This window comes from Aphelocoma coerulescens, chromosome 22 (genome assembly GCF_041296385.1).
Source record: "Aphelocoma coerulescens isolate FSJ_1873_10779 chromosome 22, UR_Acoe_1.0, whole genome shotgun sequence".
Taxonomy (NCBI): Eukaryota; Metazoa; Chordata; class Aves; order Passeriformes; family Corvidae; genus Aphelocoma; species Aphelocoma coerulescens.
The window spans coordinates 502,029-514,441 of record NC_091035.1 but is presented as its reverse complement, the minus strand read 5'-3'; the positions used below and the strand labels follow the sequence as shown (position 1 = coordinate 514,441).

Genomic DNA, 12,413 nt, shown 5'->3' with positions numbered 1-12,413 from the left:
CAGTGACAGAGCCTTCCGGTCCTGGGGGCTGAAGAGGCTGGGAAGCAAACAGAAGGATGAAAATGCACAGGCTAAAAAAATCACTGGCAACGTAAGATGGACAAACACAGCAGTTCTGCTGGTGGATTAAAATGGGCCCAGAGCAGGGACTGCTGACGTGAGAAGAAGAGATGAGAATGGAAACTTTCACAGATGTAGGAAAGAGAAGGGTTTCTCCTTAGATACAGTTTATAACGTGCTGGTCCACACTGAATCCTGGTCAGGGTCAAGTGCCAGATTTTGCAAGGAAAGAGGCTCTGCAGTGCAAAAGGAGAGGGCTTGAGGCTTGAACCTGGCTTTTCTGTTCCCCTGGTCCATGTCCCCTTGCATGAGCAGTGCTGGGCCCTGTGGAGCTGTTTTGGGAGGCTGAGCTGCAGTGGGAGCTGTAATAAATAAACCACACAGACATGCTCACTGGGGCACAGCCTGCCTGCATCCAGGCTCTAAATTTAGGTCCCTTCCAGCAAACGAGCATGTGCAAGGAGGCACAGGGATGAGACAGGCTGTCGTAGGAGCTGGAAAAAAACTGAGACAGTTGGTTTACCCATGATAATAACAGCACTTTTGGCATCAGAGGAGACCAAAGGTCCTGAGGATGAATACTGAGGACAAGATATGTCTATTGCAAGGCCGATTTCCCTCTGTCAGCCTTGTGATCATGTCTGTAGCTGACCTTGGCGGGGGCACATCACAGTACAAGTGAAGTCCCCTTGCCTGAAGGGTCTTGGCTTGAGGGCACTGCCATTTATTGGGGCAAAACGAATAATCTTTATGCAAAGAATCATCCTTACTGAAATCATGGCTATTTGCAATGCAGAGTTCTTTAGACAGCGGGTGAGGATACTGAAGACCCAGAGGGGTGCTGGGGGAGCAAAGGAGGCACGACACAGATAAGAAATCCCCACAACACCGGGGGAGGAACAGGACTTTTTGCTCGAGGATGTTGCTGCCTGTGCACTCCACGCCGTCGTCCCCCTCGCTCCCCCCTCGGTTGTGCCCTGCCGCAGACATGAGTGAGAGACCAGAGCCTGCAGCCAGAGCCCCTCTGTTCCCAGGGATTTCTACAGGGAATGCCGGGGAGCGTGGAAGCCGTCCCAACCTGCCAGCCCTCCGTGTAACCCCAAAAGTGCAGTTTGGGTTTTCATCCCAAACGTGCAATGTGAGTGAGGCTCCCTGGGCAACTTCTCCCTGCTCTGGATTACAACCAACTGTTTAGGGATGGGCAGAGCCGGGCTGGAGCTCCTTCACGTCACTGCCGCGTGTCTCCAGGGCGGGGACTTTGCCACCCAGGACAGCCACCAGAGCTCTCCGCATCTCTGCCAGGGAGCCGCGTGGGCCAGCAGGTGAGTGCCAAGCGAACTGGGGATCCGCCTTGGCATGGGGACGGGGCTGCACGGCCGGAGGTGCCTGGGAAGGTGCCAAGCGCCATCCCCGCTTTCCAGCGCGCAGTGCCGGCAGTGCGGGAGTGGCAGCCCCGGGCTGGGCGATGCCCGCGATGCCAAGGCGCGGGGGCAGCCCGGGGGCTCCGGCCGGAGCTGAGGAAGGACAGGGGGCAGCTGTGGGATGGAGGAAGGGCTGACCCTTCCCGGGCACAGGGAGTGCGGGTTTTGGTTCCTATTTGTGCCGTGCCCAGGCTGTCGCGTCCGCCCCGCCGGCCGCTGGAGCGCGGAGGGCATGGCCGGGGGGTGACGCGGTTCGGGGTGGGCGCACAGGCTGAATGAGGCGTACAAGGCTATAAAATCATATTTTTATTCCTTTTGAGGGCAGTGGTCAGCTAAAGGTCAGCGTGTGGCAGGCGCTGGGATATTTCAGCTGGCTCGGGGCTCGTGGCAGACGGGAGATCCTTTCCTGAGCTGCAAACTCGGAGTCAGTGACCCTGCGGCGAGCCCCAGCCCGGAACCCCGGGAGCGCAGCCAGGGCTGCATCCCGCGCACCGGGAACAGCTGGCCGTGACGGAGCTGTGGAAAAGCTGATCCGGCGCAGGGTGTGGGTTGTGTTTGGGTAAACGTGCACCGAATGAAGGAACTCGTCAGACAAGTCCAGTGTTTGCCTCGCAAGGAAAAGGGTCACAAAGCAGTGGGTTTCCATCCAGATCCGAGCGGTAGGACAGGCAACGCTGCGAGCTCAAACTGGGGGGGGGGGGGGGGGAAACGCCCTGTGTTTGTATCCTCTTAAGCTGTTGGAAGCTTTCCTTGCTGGCTCCTGTGTGTGTGTGTTCTGAGCACAGTCGGGAAAACCTGATTGTATTCAAGCCTGAACTTGAACTGGCCAGCATACATGATAGTCTCAGCACTTTTCTGATAAATTTATTCTAGATTCAGCTTTTAGAGGATGTTGATATGGACTTAAAACAGGCTGATTAGCTGATAAAGCCTGCCAGGAAAAGATCATCCGTGGAAAAAAAAATTGAATAATGGGAGGGATGCCTCCTACACTTGCACTCTATCACTTGGGCACAGTGTTTTGAGCCTGTTCTAAGACAGGTTTAATGTACCAGGCCTTTATTCTGGGGTGAAGCAAATAACATGAGGACCATAGCACTGGCTGGCTAACTCTTGCATGTGTAGTTTAATTCTTCAAAACACAGAGCGAAGTATTGTTCCTATCCTGAAGCTGTTTTTCCTGATGGAGCTGCAGGCCAGGAATTGTGTTAAGCTGCTGAGCGCTGGCAAATCTGCTGACAAATTCCCTTCTCTGCTTGCCAAGGGGTGGCTTAGGAGAGTTTCATTCATCTAAAGCCCCAGCTGCAGACCCCTTCAGCTGTGAAAGGGTTACAGGGGCCATTGCTGGACAGCCTGGCTGAACTGCTGAGCTCTCCCACCTGTGACTTCAGTGGCTCCTTCTCACACAGAAATGCACCAGGAACAAACCAGCATTTGCAGACTGAGCAGTGCGGTTTGCACTGCTGCCTTTCAGTGCTCTGCTCTTTCAATTCCCAGTGATGTTCACAGGATGAAGAAATCAGAATCTTGCAGTCAGTATTCAGTCTGGTATTTCTACTGTAAATCGATGTTGTGAGAGCATTTGCCCTGAATCCAGTACATGCAGCCTCTCCTCATAGTTTGGTTTCCTTCTGCCAGCTCATATGCACTCAGAATTTCTCTGCTTCCCTTTCCCTTGCTAGTGACCTTTATTTTGCTCTCTAATTGACTTGCTAAACTTTTGTACAAACCAGCTGGATGGTAAAGCTGCATCATAAAAACAGCAGTGAAATTCAGAACCTTCATTTAGTGTTTGACTAAAGCAAATAGAATTGGCTTTTTACTTCTGTAAAAGATTAGAGAAAAGCTGGAATTTATGATCAGATGAAAGAAAGCAAACTCAACACTAATAATGGCCGTATGTTGCCTGATTGCACAGGGTGTAGTAAAGTAGAGGTGCACCCGGGAGTGCCTGTGCATAACACATCCATGGCAAGTGCCACAATGAGAGTTAACTGGCCTGAACAGCACACCCAGGGCTGTAGGAGTCATGTGGAGCATGAGCAAACACACTCCTGTTCTTGCACAACTGTCTGGGCTCTTGGATAGCAGCTATTAAGCACCACGGGTAGAACTGGGGAGAGATGTCATTTGCTGCTGGCACCTCTGCTTCTGCTTCAGGGCTTTAATGAGAGAACTCACTCAGCCCTGGAATAAAACCCCACGTTTGGTGGGTGGACTTTACTTGCTGTCACTGTGTTGGCATATTTTGAATTTATTTTTTATTTAATTCAACCCTACTGTATGTAGGTATCTCTTTGAGTCTGCCTTTCCTAACTCCTCTCCTGACATGCTGGGATAAACTTGAGTTGTGGGGAAGTGAACCTTGTCCTGGTATGTGACATCCTGTCAAGTGACCAGGGATACAGGAAAATTTGGGTGTGTTCATGCAAAGGCTCTATGATTGAAAACAAAATTATGAACAGAACTAATAACCCTGGGCAGATGGCAAGTAAGCTTTGGGGTTTTTCAAGGGTTTTGTCAGTTAAAACTGCAGCCCTACAAGGAAGCCCTACAAGTGCACCAAACTGAGGGGATGTTGAATATAAACTGTTCTATTAAAATATTAAGAGGAAAAATAATTCTCCTGCCCAGTGCTCAAGTGAGGTTGTCCTTTGTGTGCTCACCTACACCACGATGTCTCTGCCTCCTAGGAAGCTCCATGAAGGCTTAGGGCTGTGTGGGCACCCTCACCCTACTTCATCCTCACCCTGCTTTACCCTCAGGCTCTCACCTGCCAAGGTCAAACTCGTGTTTTGAAGGACATAGGAATCAAGTCTATTTTCTTTGCTCCGAGGGCAACACTGTCTCCTTCTCCTTGCAGCCTGAGCCAGGCTGTCACGCTGGCAGTAGAGAAAAATCATATTAAATTACCAGTGCTAATCACCTGCCTGTCTACCACATCCCTTCCAGCCTGGCCCTGGCCCTGTGCTGTTGTGATCCAGCCTTTGCCCAGCGCAAAGCAGGGCTGGACACTCCGGGAAGCTGCTCTGGGCGTTCACTTGGGCTGTTCAATCTTGCTTTTAATCCTCAAGGAATTAGATGGTTACTTAACCAGCTTCATTAACCTTCAAGGGAAGGTGTATTCTATTAATTATTTGCTAGAAAACTAACACTCCCTGTGTTTTTTATTACAGCTGTCTAAGTGCCCGGACGCAGACAATAACAGATTGACCAAATCCGAGACGATGGTGAGTGTGTGTGTTTGCTGTGCCAGGCTGTGCCAAGCCTTTGCTCCGACCTGATCAATGTGGGGAGTGTAGCTCAGATAAGGACACAGCAGGAAGAACACTGTCGCTGTCTGTCTCTTCAAGGGGATGAATTTATCGCCTCTCTCTGCTTCCTCCTTGTAGAGGAGAATGACCCACACATACAGGCTTTTGCATTTGGCGAGTTAATGGAAAACCTGATCAGATACTAATTCAAAGAACATTAATTTCTCCAGATAAACTTCCTGGGCATATTATTCTTCCCAGGTTGAGCCTGCAAGGCAGCCATTTCTATGGTTGTTATTACAGAATCTTGGAATGGTTTGGGTTGAAAGGAACCTGAAAAGTCATCCAGTTCTACCTCCTGCCATGGGCACGGACACCTTCTGCTAGACCAGGCTGCTCCAAACCCCCTCCAGCCAGACCTGGAACACCTCCAGGGACAGGGGAACATTTTTCTGCCCATTGAATGTTAACTAGTGTTTTGCTGATGATTTTCTTGGGAACATGAAGAGCTTTGTAAGAAAAGTGTATTTCCCCAGAAATGGCACTAGACCAAAGGCAGGAGAAACCTGTTTGTGAATCACCTTTTCAGGTAAAACACTGCACTTCCTGGTGTGCTGTTCAACAGAATGGTGGTCCTTGACTGCTCTTAGAGAAGTCAGGAATGGGGCTTTGATGGGAACAGCCTCTTCTATGATTTACATGGAAAACTGATGGTTAGAAGCTGGATTGAACAGAAATATTAGGCCTTATTTAACTGGAAAGCAGATACTCCATGGGCAGCCTCATTAAGATATTTTCTCCTTTCAGTTGAGTCTCCATGGCTTATTTCTTATGTGGCTGGGAAGTCCCTCTAGAACAAACCATTTCTTTTTAGGATAGGATGGAACCCAGTATAAAATCAATCATGTTTGGAGGGTGGACTTTACTTGCTGCCACTTTCAAAAAATATGTTTGCATCTTTTGAATTGTCTTTTTTTAAAAATTCAGCTCTACTCTGTGTGTGTCTCACTTTGTGACTACTTTTCATAACTCCTCTTGTATGGGTTTAGGCAACAGTCAAGGGCGTCTCAACTTTCAGTGCTGAGCAAGAAGCACAGGCACTAAGGAAGGCCATGAAGGGATTTGGTAAGTTGCTCTCCCTCCACTGTTACACCTTCTTTTTTAGCTGTGATGGTTGGGAAGGTTTTTACTGGTGGTTTTTTGGAAGGGAAGTTCAGCCATTTGCATCACCTCACTGCTCTGTGAGGGCATTGGAGGGAACTGGGCAACTTGAACCCCTCCTCTTTTCCTTCAGGAAATCCAAGTTTTGGCCATAAAAGCATCCTCAATCAGGCTCTTGTTTTCTCTCTCCTGTAGTGTGGTGCTGCTGGGCTGAGGCACTTGTGCACAGATGAGGCCCAGGTTGTGCAAGGATGTGTGTAAGGTTGTGTGGCCAATGGCACACCCTGGGCAAGGCCAGAGCAGGCCTCTGGTTCTGGTACAAGCAGCTTGACTGGTTTTCATTGCTTCCTTCCAGGCACGGATGAAGATGCCATCATTGAGACCTTGACCAAACTGAACGTTTCCCAACGTCAGCAAGTTCTGATCACCTATAAAAGCACTATTGGCAGGGTAGGTCTCTTCAGAGATCAGCGGCTGTGGCTCTAACTGGGGGTTTTTTGGATCTTTTTTGGTTTGTATCACTAGGGTGGAGTGTGAAGAACGTCCCAGTCTCCACAAGAGTATGACTGGCGCTGAGCACAAGCTTTCCTTGGCCAAGTTTTTTTTGGTCTTGTTCACTTCAGAGTAACTGTTCATCTGAAGAGGGTTGGAGCATGAAGAAAAGTGGTGAACGAGTTCTTCCTCTTCTCAAAGGCCATGTCTTCTCCTTTCTTCTCTTTCTGTCTTCTAGGATTTGATTGATGACTTGAAGTCTGAGCTGAGTGGGAATTTTGAAAGGGTGATCATTGGCTTGATGACTCCTACCACCATGTATGACGTGCATGAACTGAGGAGGGCTCTAAAGGTTTGGAAATCTTCTTTTACGTTGCATGAGTTACAGTCAATTAAGTATGCAATGGCATAATTGTATCTTAATTATTAATTTCTTATTAACCTAAATATAATAAACAAAAGTCGTAGTTGCCCTTCAAAACAGTTGTCATACTCTTGGCTCTTGTCTCTGCGGTTCCCTAGGGAGCAGGAACAGATGAAGGCTGCCTGATCGAAATCCTGGCTTCTCGCACCAACGCAGAGATCCAGCACATCAACGAGAGCTACAAGCTCCGTATGTAGCTCACTCTGCAACTTCGTACTGGCTGAGAAGCCACTTGTGTGTGTGCAGGGGTGTGTGAAGAGGCAGGAGAAGGGTCTGTCAGCATCAAGGACTAGAATTCCACCCAGAAATTGAGTCGGTGTAAATATAATGGGGTGAGGTGGTTATGTCTGTCAGCTGGAGGTCTGGCCATAGTGGTTCTTTTGCCAGTTTTATGCTGGCTGTGCTTCTTAATTTTGCCCTGTACCACTCAATACGATAGCTGGATTGCTGGGATGAAAGCCAAGAAGGGCAAGGGCATCGTGGCTTGTCCCAGTCACAGTGTGGCCAGCAGGACAGGGCAGTGCCTGTCCCCCTGTGCTGGCACTGCTGAGGTGATTTGAATCCTGGGGACAATTTAGGATGGATATTAGAAAAAGGTTCTTCACCCAGAGGGTGGCTGGGCACTGGAGCAGGCTCCCCAGAAAAGTGGTCACAGCACCAATCCTGATGGATCATCTCAGGGAGTGTTTGGACAACGTTCCTGGGCACATGGTGGGACTCTTGGGGATGGTTCTATGCAGGCCCAGGAGTTGGACTTGGTGATCCTTGTGGGTCCCTTCCCACTCAGGAAATTCTGTGATTCTGTGAGCTGTTAGTAACAGATCTGCTGTGTGTGTGCGCTCTGGCAGAATACGGCTCCACCCTTGAGGACGACATTGTCTCTGACACATCCTCCATGTTCCGCAGAGTCCTCGTGTCCCTCGCGACGGTGAGTCCAGGGTCGGGGAAATAAGGGGAGTGAATCTGCTGCTTGCTGGACATCTCTCACTCACTGACGAGGTGCTTCAGGCTGGCTGTTATTTCAGGTCTCTTGCATTTCACCTCACCAGCATTTCACACCAGCTTCTGCAGGGAGAACAGCTTCACTGTGGGCATGCTTTAATGCCATGTGCTCTTTTTAAATTAAAGTGGATGGCTGCTTGTTTCAAAATGAAGAACAAATCACTTCTGAATCACGTTTTGCTGTATTTGAAACCCCCTATTCAATGTTAAGAACCCCATTATACATCTCCAGTAACTGGTTTTGAATGGGGAATTTGCAGGACTTACTTCCATTAGTTGCTCTGTTGAAATGAGTTTTTTCACCCTTGTATCTCTGCAGGGTAACAGAGATGAGGGAACATTTGTGGATGAGGCCCTTGCTCAACAAGATGCTCAGGTGTGTAGCAATTTGCTTCCTTGCAAGAACTGTCTAGGTTTGTATGTGTGATGTGTGGTGAATCCCTGCTGTTTCTAGACCAGTTTTTTTTCAAGGTAGATGAGTAAGCCTTGAAGCTGTGTTAGTCAGCAGTGCCCCGGGCAGAGACTAGATTGGATATTAGGAAATACTTTTCCCCCAAAGGGGCTGTCCAGCTCTGGCACAGGCTGTCCAGGGCAGGGGTGGAGTCCCCATCCCTGGGGGGATTTAACAGATTTGTGGATGTGGCACTTGGGGACATGGGTTAGTTATGGCCTTGGCAGTGCAGAAGGGTTGGATTTGATGACCTTAGAGGGCTTTTCCAAACCAAATGGTTCTATGAAGTAAAAGCCTCCTTATATACACCTGGTGTTCTCACTTTGTCTGTTCATAATGTCTTCAAGTGCCTGTATGAAGCTGGGGAGAAGAAATGGGGAACAGATGAGGTGCAGTTCATGTCCATCCTCTGCACACGGAACAGGTGCCACCTGCTAAGAGGTAGGACCTCTCTGGTGTCCTGGACTTTTTCCCTTGTTTGAGGACAGTACTTTTGTAGGAGCTTTGTACTTGTTCCTTAACTGATTGTGATCCCTTCCTGAGACAACAGATATTCTTGGAGCCAACTGATTCAATTCTTTTGGACCATTTTATTCCCTCCTGAGACAAAATGGGAGTTGAGAAAAACATCCACACAACTTGCTCTAGCCTGTGAATTGGAGATAATGAAGTGTGACTCCCATGGGACAGAGCTAAGCATAGAAACTGTCTGCATTAAATAGCAGTTCTGGAAAATCCTAGCAGCAGAGGTTGGCTAATTAGCAAGACAGCTGATAATTAAAATGAATTATTTCTGAGGGGTAGCCCTGATTTAGCTTACAATGTCACGGTAATGGTGCAATGTTTGTACAGGGTATGAGGAGCTTGATCTTGCAAAGTGATCCTCGGGGGTTACACTGAAGCAGCTCACTTGGCTCTTTCTATCCATCTCTTCCTCCTAGTTTTTGATGTGTACAGAGGGATTGCTAATAAGGACATCACAGAGAGCATTAAATCCGAGATGTCAGGAGACCTCGAGGATGCTTTGTTAGCTGTGGGTGAGTTCCCTGCTTTTAAACTTGGTCTACAAACTAATTAAATAATTAAAAATACTGTCTCTTGCCCTGACTGTTTGCACAGCTTCAGGAGGTGGATTCTTTTTCACTGTTTTACCAGCCACAGTGTTTTAATCTTTGCAGATACAACCTGGTAGGTAGGCTTTGTGCTTTGTATTTCTCTCCCAAGGGATGCTTTGGCAGCTGACATTTGCTGTCTGGAAGCTTTAAAGCCTTAAAAATATTCTATTGCTGCACACTGGGCACAGAGACATTGATTGACAGCAGGTCACTGACTCTGGATGTCTGTACTGTTCTTGTTGAGTTGCACTTTAGAGAATAAACATCTGCACTGAGAAAGTGCTGGAAGGGTTTGGAAGACCTTCTCCTTCAGTGTTTATTTGCTTTAATTCTCTTGTTCTTGTCCCCCTTACAGTAAAGTGCTTGAGGAATAAACCTGCATATTTTGCTGAAAGATTGTACAAATCCATGAAGGTAAAGAGCTTTTGGTATTTTCCCCCCTGCCTTTCCATGCTTGAGTCACTAGCATGACAGCAGTTAGAGAAAAAGAAACTGTGTTGATTGGGGGAAAAAAAGAAGTCTGAGCTTTTCTGTGGACCTCTTTTCCTTCAGGAAGCTCAGAGCTGGTAGTGGATCCCTGCATTAATGCAAAAATGATCTAACTAGGAATGGATTCCACAGAAGGCCAAACCTTTGTGTCTGTCACTGGTCTGTCCAAAGTGCTTTGCAGCTGTAGCTGGTTGTTGTGTTCCTGCAGGGCCTGGGCACAGATGACAGCACGCTGATCCGGGTGATGGTGTCCCGCTCGGAAATAGACATGCTGTACATCAGGAGGGAGTTCCTGGCCATGTACGGGAAATCGCTCCACTCCTTCATTAAGGTGAGCTCTGGAATCTTACAAACAGGCCTGGATTTGCTAAGCAGCTTCAAGGAGACCCTCTCAATGCCTTCTGGGTGTTTTAGAGGAGGTGGGATTAAGGAGATTTTACATTTATGTACTGAAAACTTCCCTGAATGTTCTTGGTTATTAAATTGTCGAAGAGGGTACAAACACTACAATAAGACATTTATGCTGGAAGGAATCCTGCTTTCCATGGAGCTGCAAAATTAATGGTGTTCCTTTTTTCTGCTCTCTCTAGGGAGACTGCTCAGGGGACTACAGGAAGGTTCTGCTCAGGCTGTGTGGTGGGGAGGATTAAAGGAGGCCTGGGGGACCTGCTGATAAAATTATTGTTTAGGTTGGAAAAGATCTTTAGGATCATTGAGCCTAATCATGATAAAGATTTCTTTCTTTTTATTTTTTCCCAAATGCCTTATTAATTACTCTGATTATTGACTTAGGTTAGTTCATGCACTGGTTAGATACTGGCCATTCTGGTTGACCCTTTTGATACACTTTTATGCTTGGAAGACCCATTTGCCTACTAACTGGGCTGGTGAAGCCCATCTTACACAGAATGCTATAACCAAAGGTATAAAAGTTGTTTTCTGTCCAGCTGCCCCTTTGCTGTTGTGTTCACCAGCAAAATGCATCGACTAAAGCAAACCTGGATGCAAAGTGTGAGAGCCTGCATAGGGAAAAGCCAACCTCATTGGTACATGGAGACTGCAGAACATGGGTTTGCTTCAGTTTCTGGGTAGAATTAAAACACAAAGAACCCAAATATCTAAAATGCAAGCACGTTTACATATTAACTTGCCTCTGTTGGTGTGGAGCATTAACAGCCTGGCTGTACTCTATGTATATGTTGCCTGTACATCTGCAAGTGGGGAAGTTGTCATTGGTGACATCAGAAAAACCTTTTTCTACCCTGGTTAGAGTAGCCCTGTGCTTTTGGTCTGTCTGCTTGATCATGGGAGTATAAATAATTGGGGTTATAATACAAACCCTGCTCTGGATAAAGTGATGTCATTGGAATGGTGCCTTTTAAGGAATGAGCTGTCCCCAAAACCCCACCTCATCAGCCTGGTGCTGGGGTAGCTCCCCAGAGTTTCCCGGGACACCTCCCCAGATCTCCCTGTGGCAGCTCCCCAAGTCTCCCTGAGGTAACTCCCCAGACCTTCCTGGGACACCTGCCCAGGTGTCCCCACGCTGGCTGGCAGCTGCCCCGTGTCACGGGACCGATAAGGGATCCTGTGTTTGTGCCTAGGCCTCTCCTGGACGTCCACATCAACCTCTGGGAGAGACTTTCCCCCTACACACCTGCCTGATCACTGTTTTCACTACAAAAATGGGATTCTCTTTTGGCTTGGCAATTTATTTTTTACTGCTGGTGTGTAATCCCGTTCTGAAGGATCAGACTGAGGCTGCATTGTCAAAGCTGAAACACTGAGGTGGCTACACACCCCAATTCCATCATCATTTTCCTCTAGAACAGGCTGCTGCTGGCTGGAATGGGAGATGCCTCTGTGACCTCCAATAAAATAATTTCCTTTCTCGTTCTCTGGGCTGCCATTGTAGACACATTCCTGACTTTTGCCGGGAGAGGAGGCAGAGCTTTATCCAGTTTTTCTGAGGGCTCTGTCCAGGACAGGGAAATGCCCAGCACAGCACAGCAGCTGCGGACGTGCGCGGGCTGGGGGTGGGTTTCAATGCCTTGGGTCAGGTTGCTGAGTATGGAAAAATGAATAAAGAATTTGTTTCTGTATTTTCTGTCCCGCGGGTGTGTTCTGGGAGGGGACACAGGCAAAGACTTGTTTTGTCCCGAACTCCCGTGCTCTGCCGCGGGGCCCCGGCGGGGCCAGGAGCGGCTGCGGGGCTGCTCCTTATGCTAAATAGTCCACGGTTTCAGTCTTTGTAGTATCTTTTACCTTCGATAAGGACTTTCCAACGCATAAACTCAGCCTTTGTCTCTTCTTTATCTTCTGGTTTCTGGAAATTGTCCTTGTTGTCCATAAATTCTACAGTCCAGATGTCCAACCTCACCAACACGGTTGTCTCCCAGGCTTTGTTCATCGAAGCACATCAGAGTTTGTTTACCAAAACTTAACAGTTTCAGTAATTTTCCCAAGCTTTCTACAAAAGCAGCTTATGACAACTTTGCTAAATGCTGGCTAAGAATAATTTAAGAGTAACGCGCTATTTGTTATTAA

At 48.0% G+C, this 12,413-nt stretch overlaps 1 protein-coding gene across 2 annotated transcripts; it reads left to right on the top strand.

Annotated features, from left to right (window-relative positions):
* The first annotated feature begins 1,353 nt into the window (after positions 1-1,353).
* Positions 1,354-11,968, top strand: ANXA4 (annexin A4). Of its 2 annotated transcripts, none has more exons than XM_069035646.1 (13): positions 1,354-1,382; positions 4,658-4,711; positions 5,785-5,860; positions 6,252-6,346; positions 6,627-6,740; positions 6,911-7,001; positions 7,661-7,740; positions 8,134-8,190; positions 8,613-8,706; positions 9,207-9,302; positions 9,736-9,794; positions 10,078-10,200; positions 10,460-11,968. In XM_069035646.1, exons 2-13 carry the CDS (start codon positions 4,709-4,711, stop codon positions 10,517-10,519), a joined length of 948 nt encoding a protein of 315 aa, XP_068891747.1. In that variant the 5' UTR covers positions 1,354-1,382; positions 4,658-4,708; the 3' UTR covers positions 10,520-11,968. The 2 variants fall into 2 exon arrangements, with proteins under 2 accessions (XP_068891747.1, XP_068891748.1); XM_069035647.1 differs by lacking the exon at positions 1,354-1,382 and adding an exon at positions 1,872-2,140.
* The last annotated feature ends 445 nt before the right edge of the window (positions 11,969-12,413 follow it).

Excerpts from the sequence above, each read along its gene's own strand:
- ANXA4 (XM_069035646.1), top strand. Across the intron at positions 8,191-8,612 it reads TTGCTCAACAAGATGCTCAG|TGCCTGTATGAAGCTGGGGA; the intron begins GTGTGTAGCAAT and ends AATGTCTTCAAG. Across the intron at positions 10,201-10,459 it reads CGCTCCACTCCTTCATTAAG|GGAGACTGCTCAGGGGACTA; the intron begins GTGAGCTCTGGA and ends TGCTCTCTCTAG.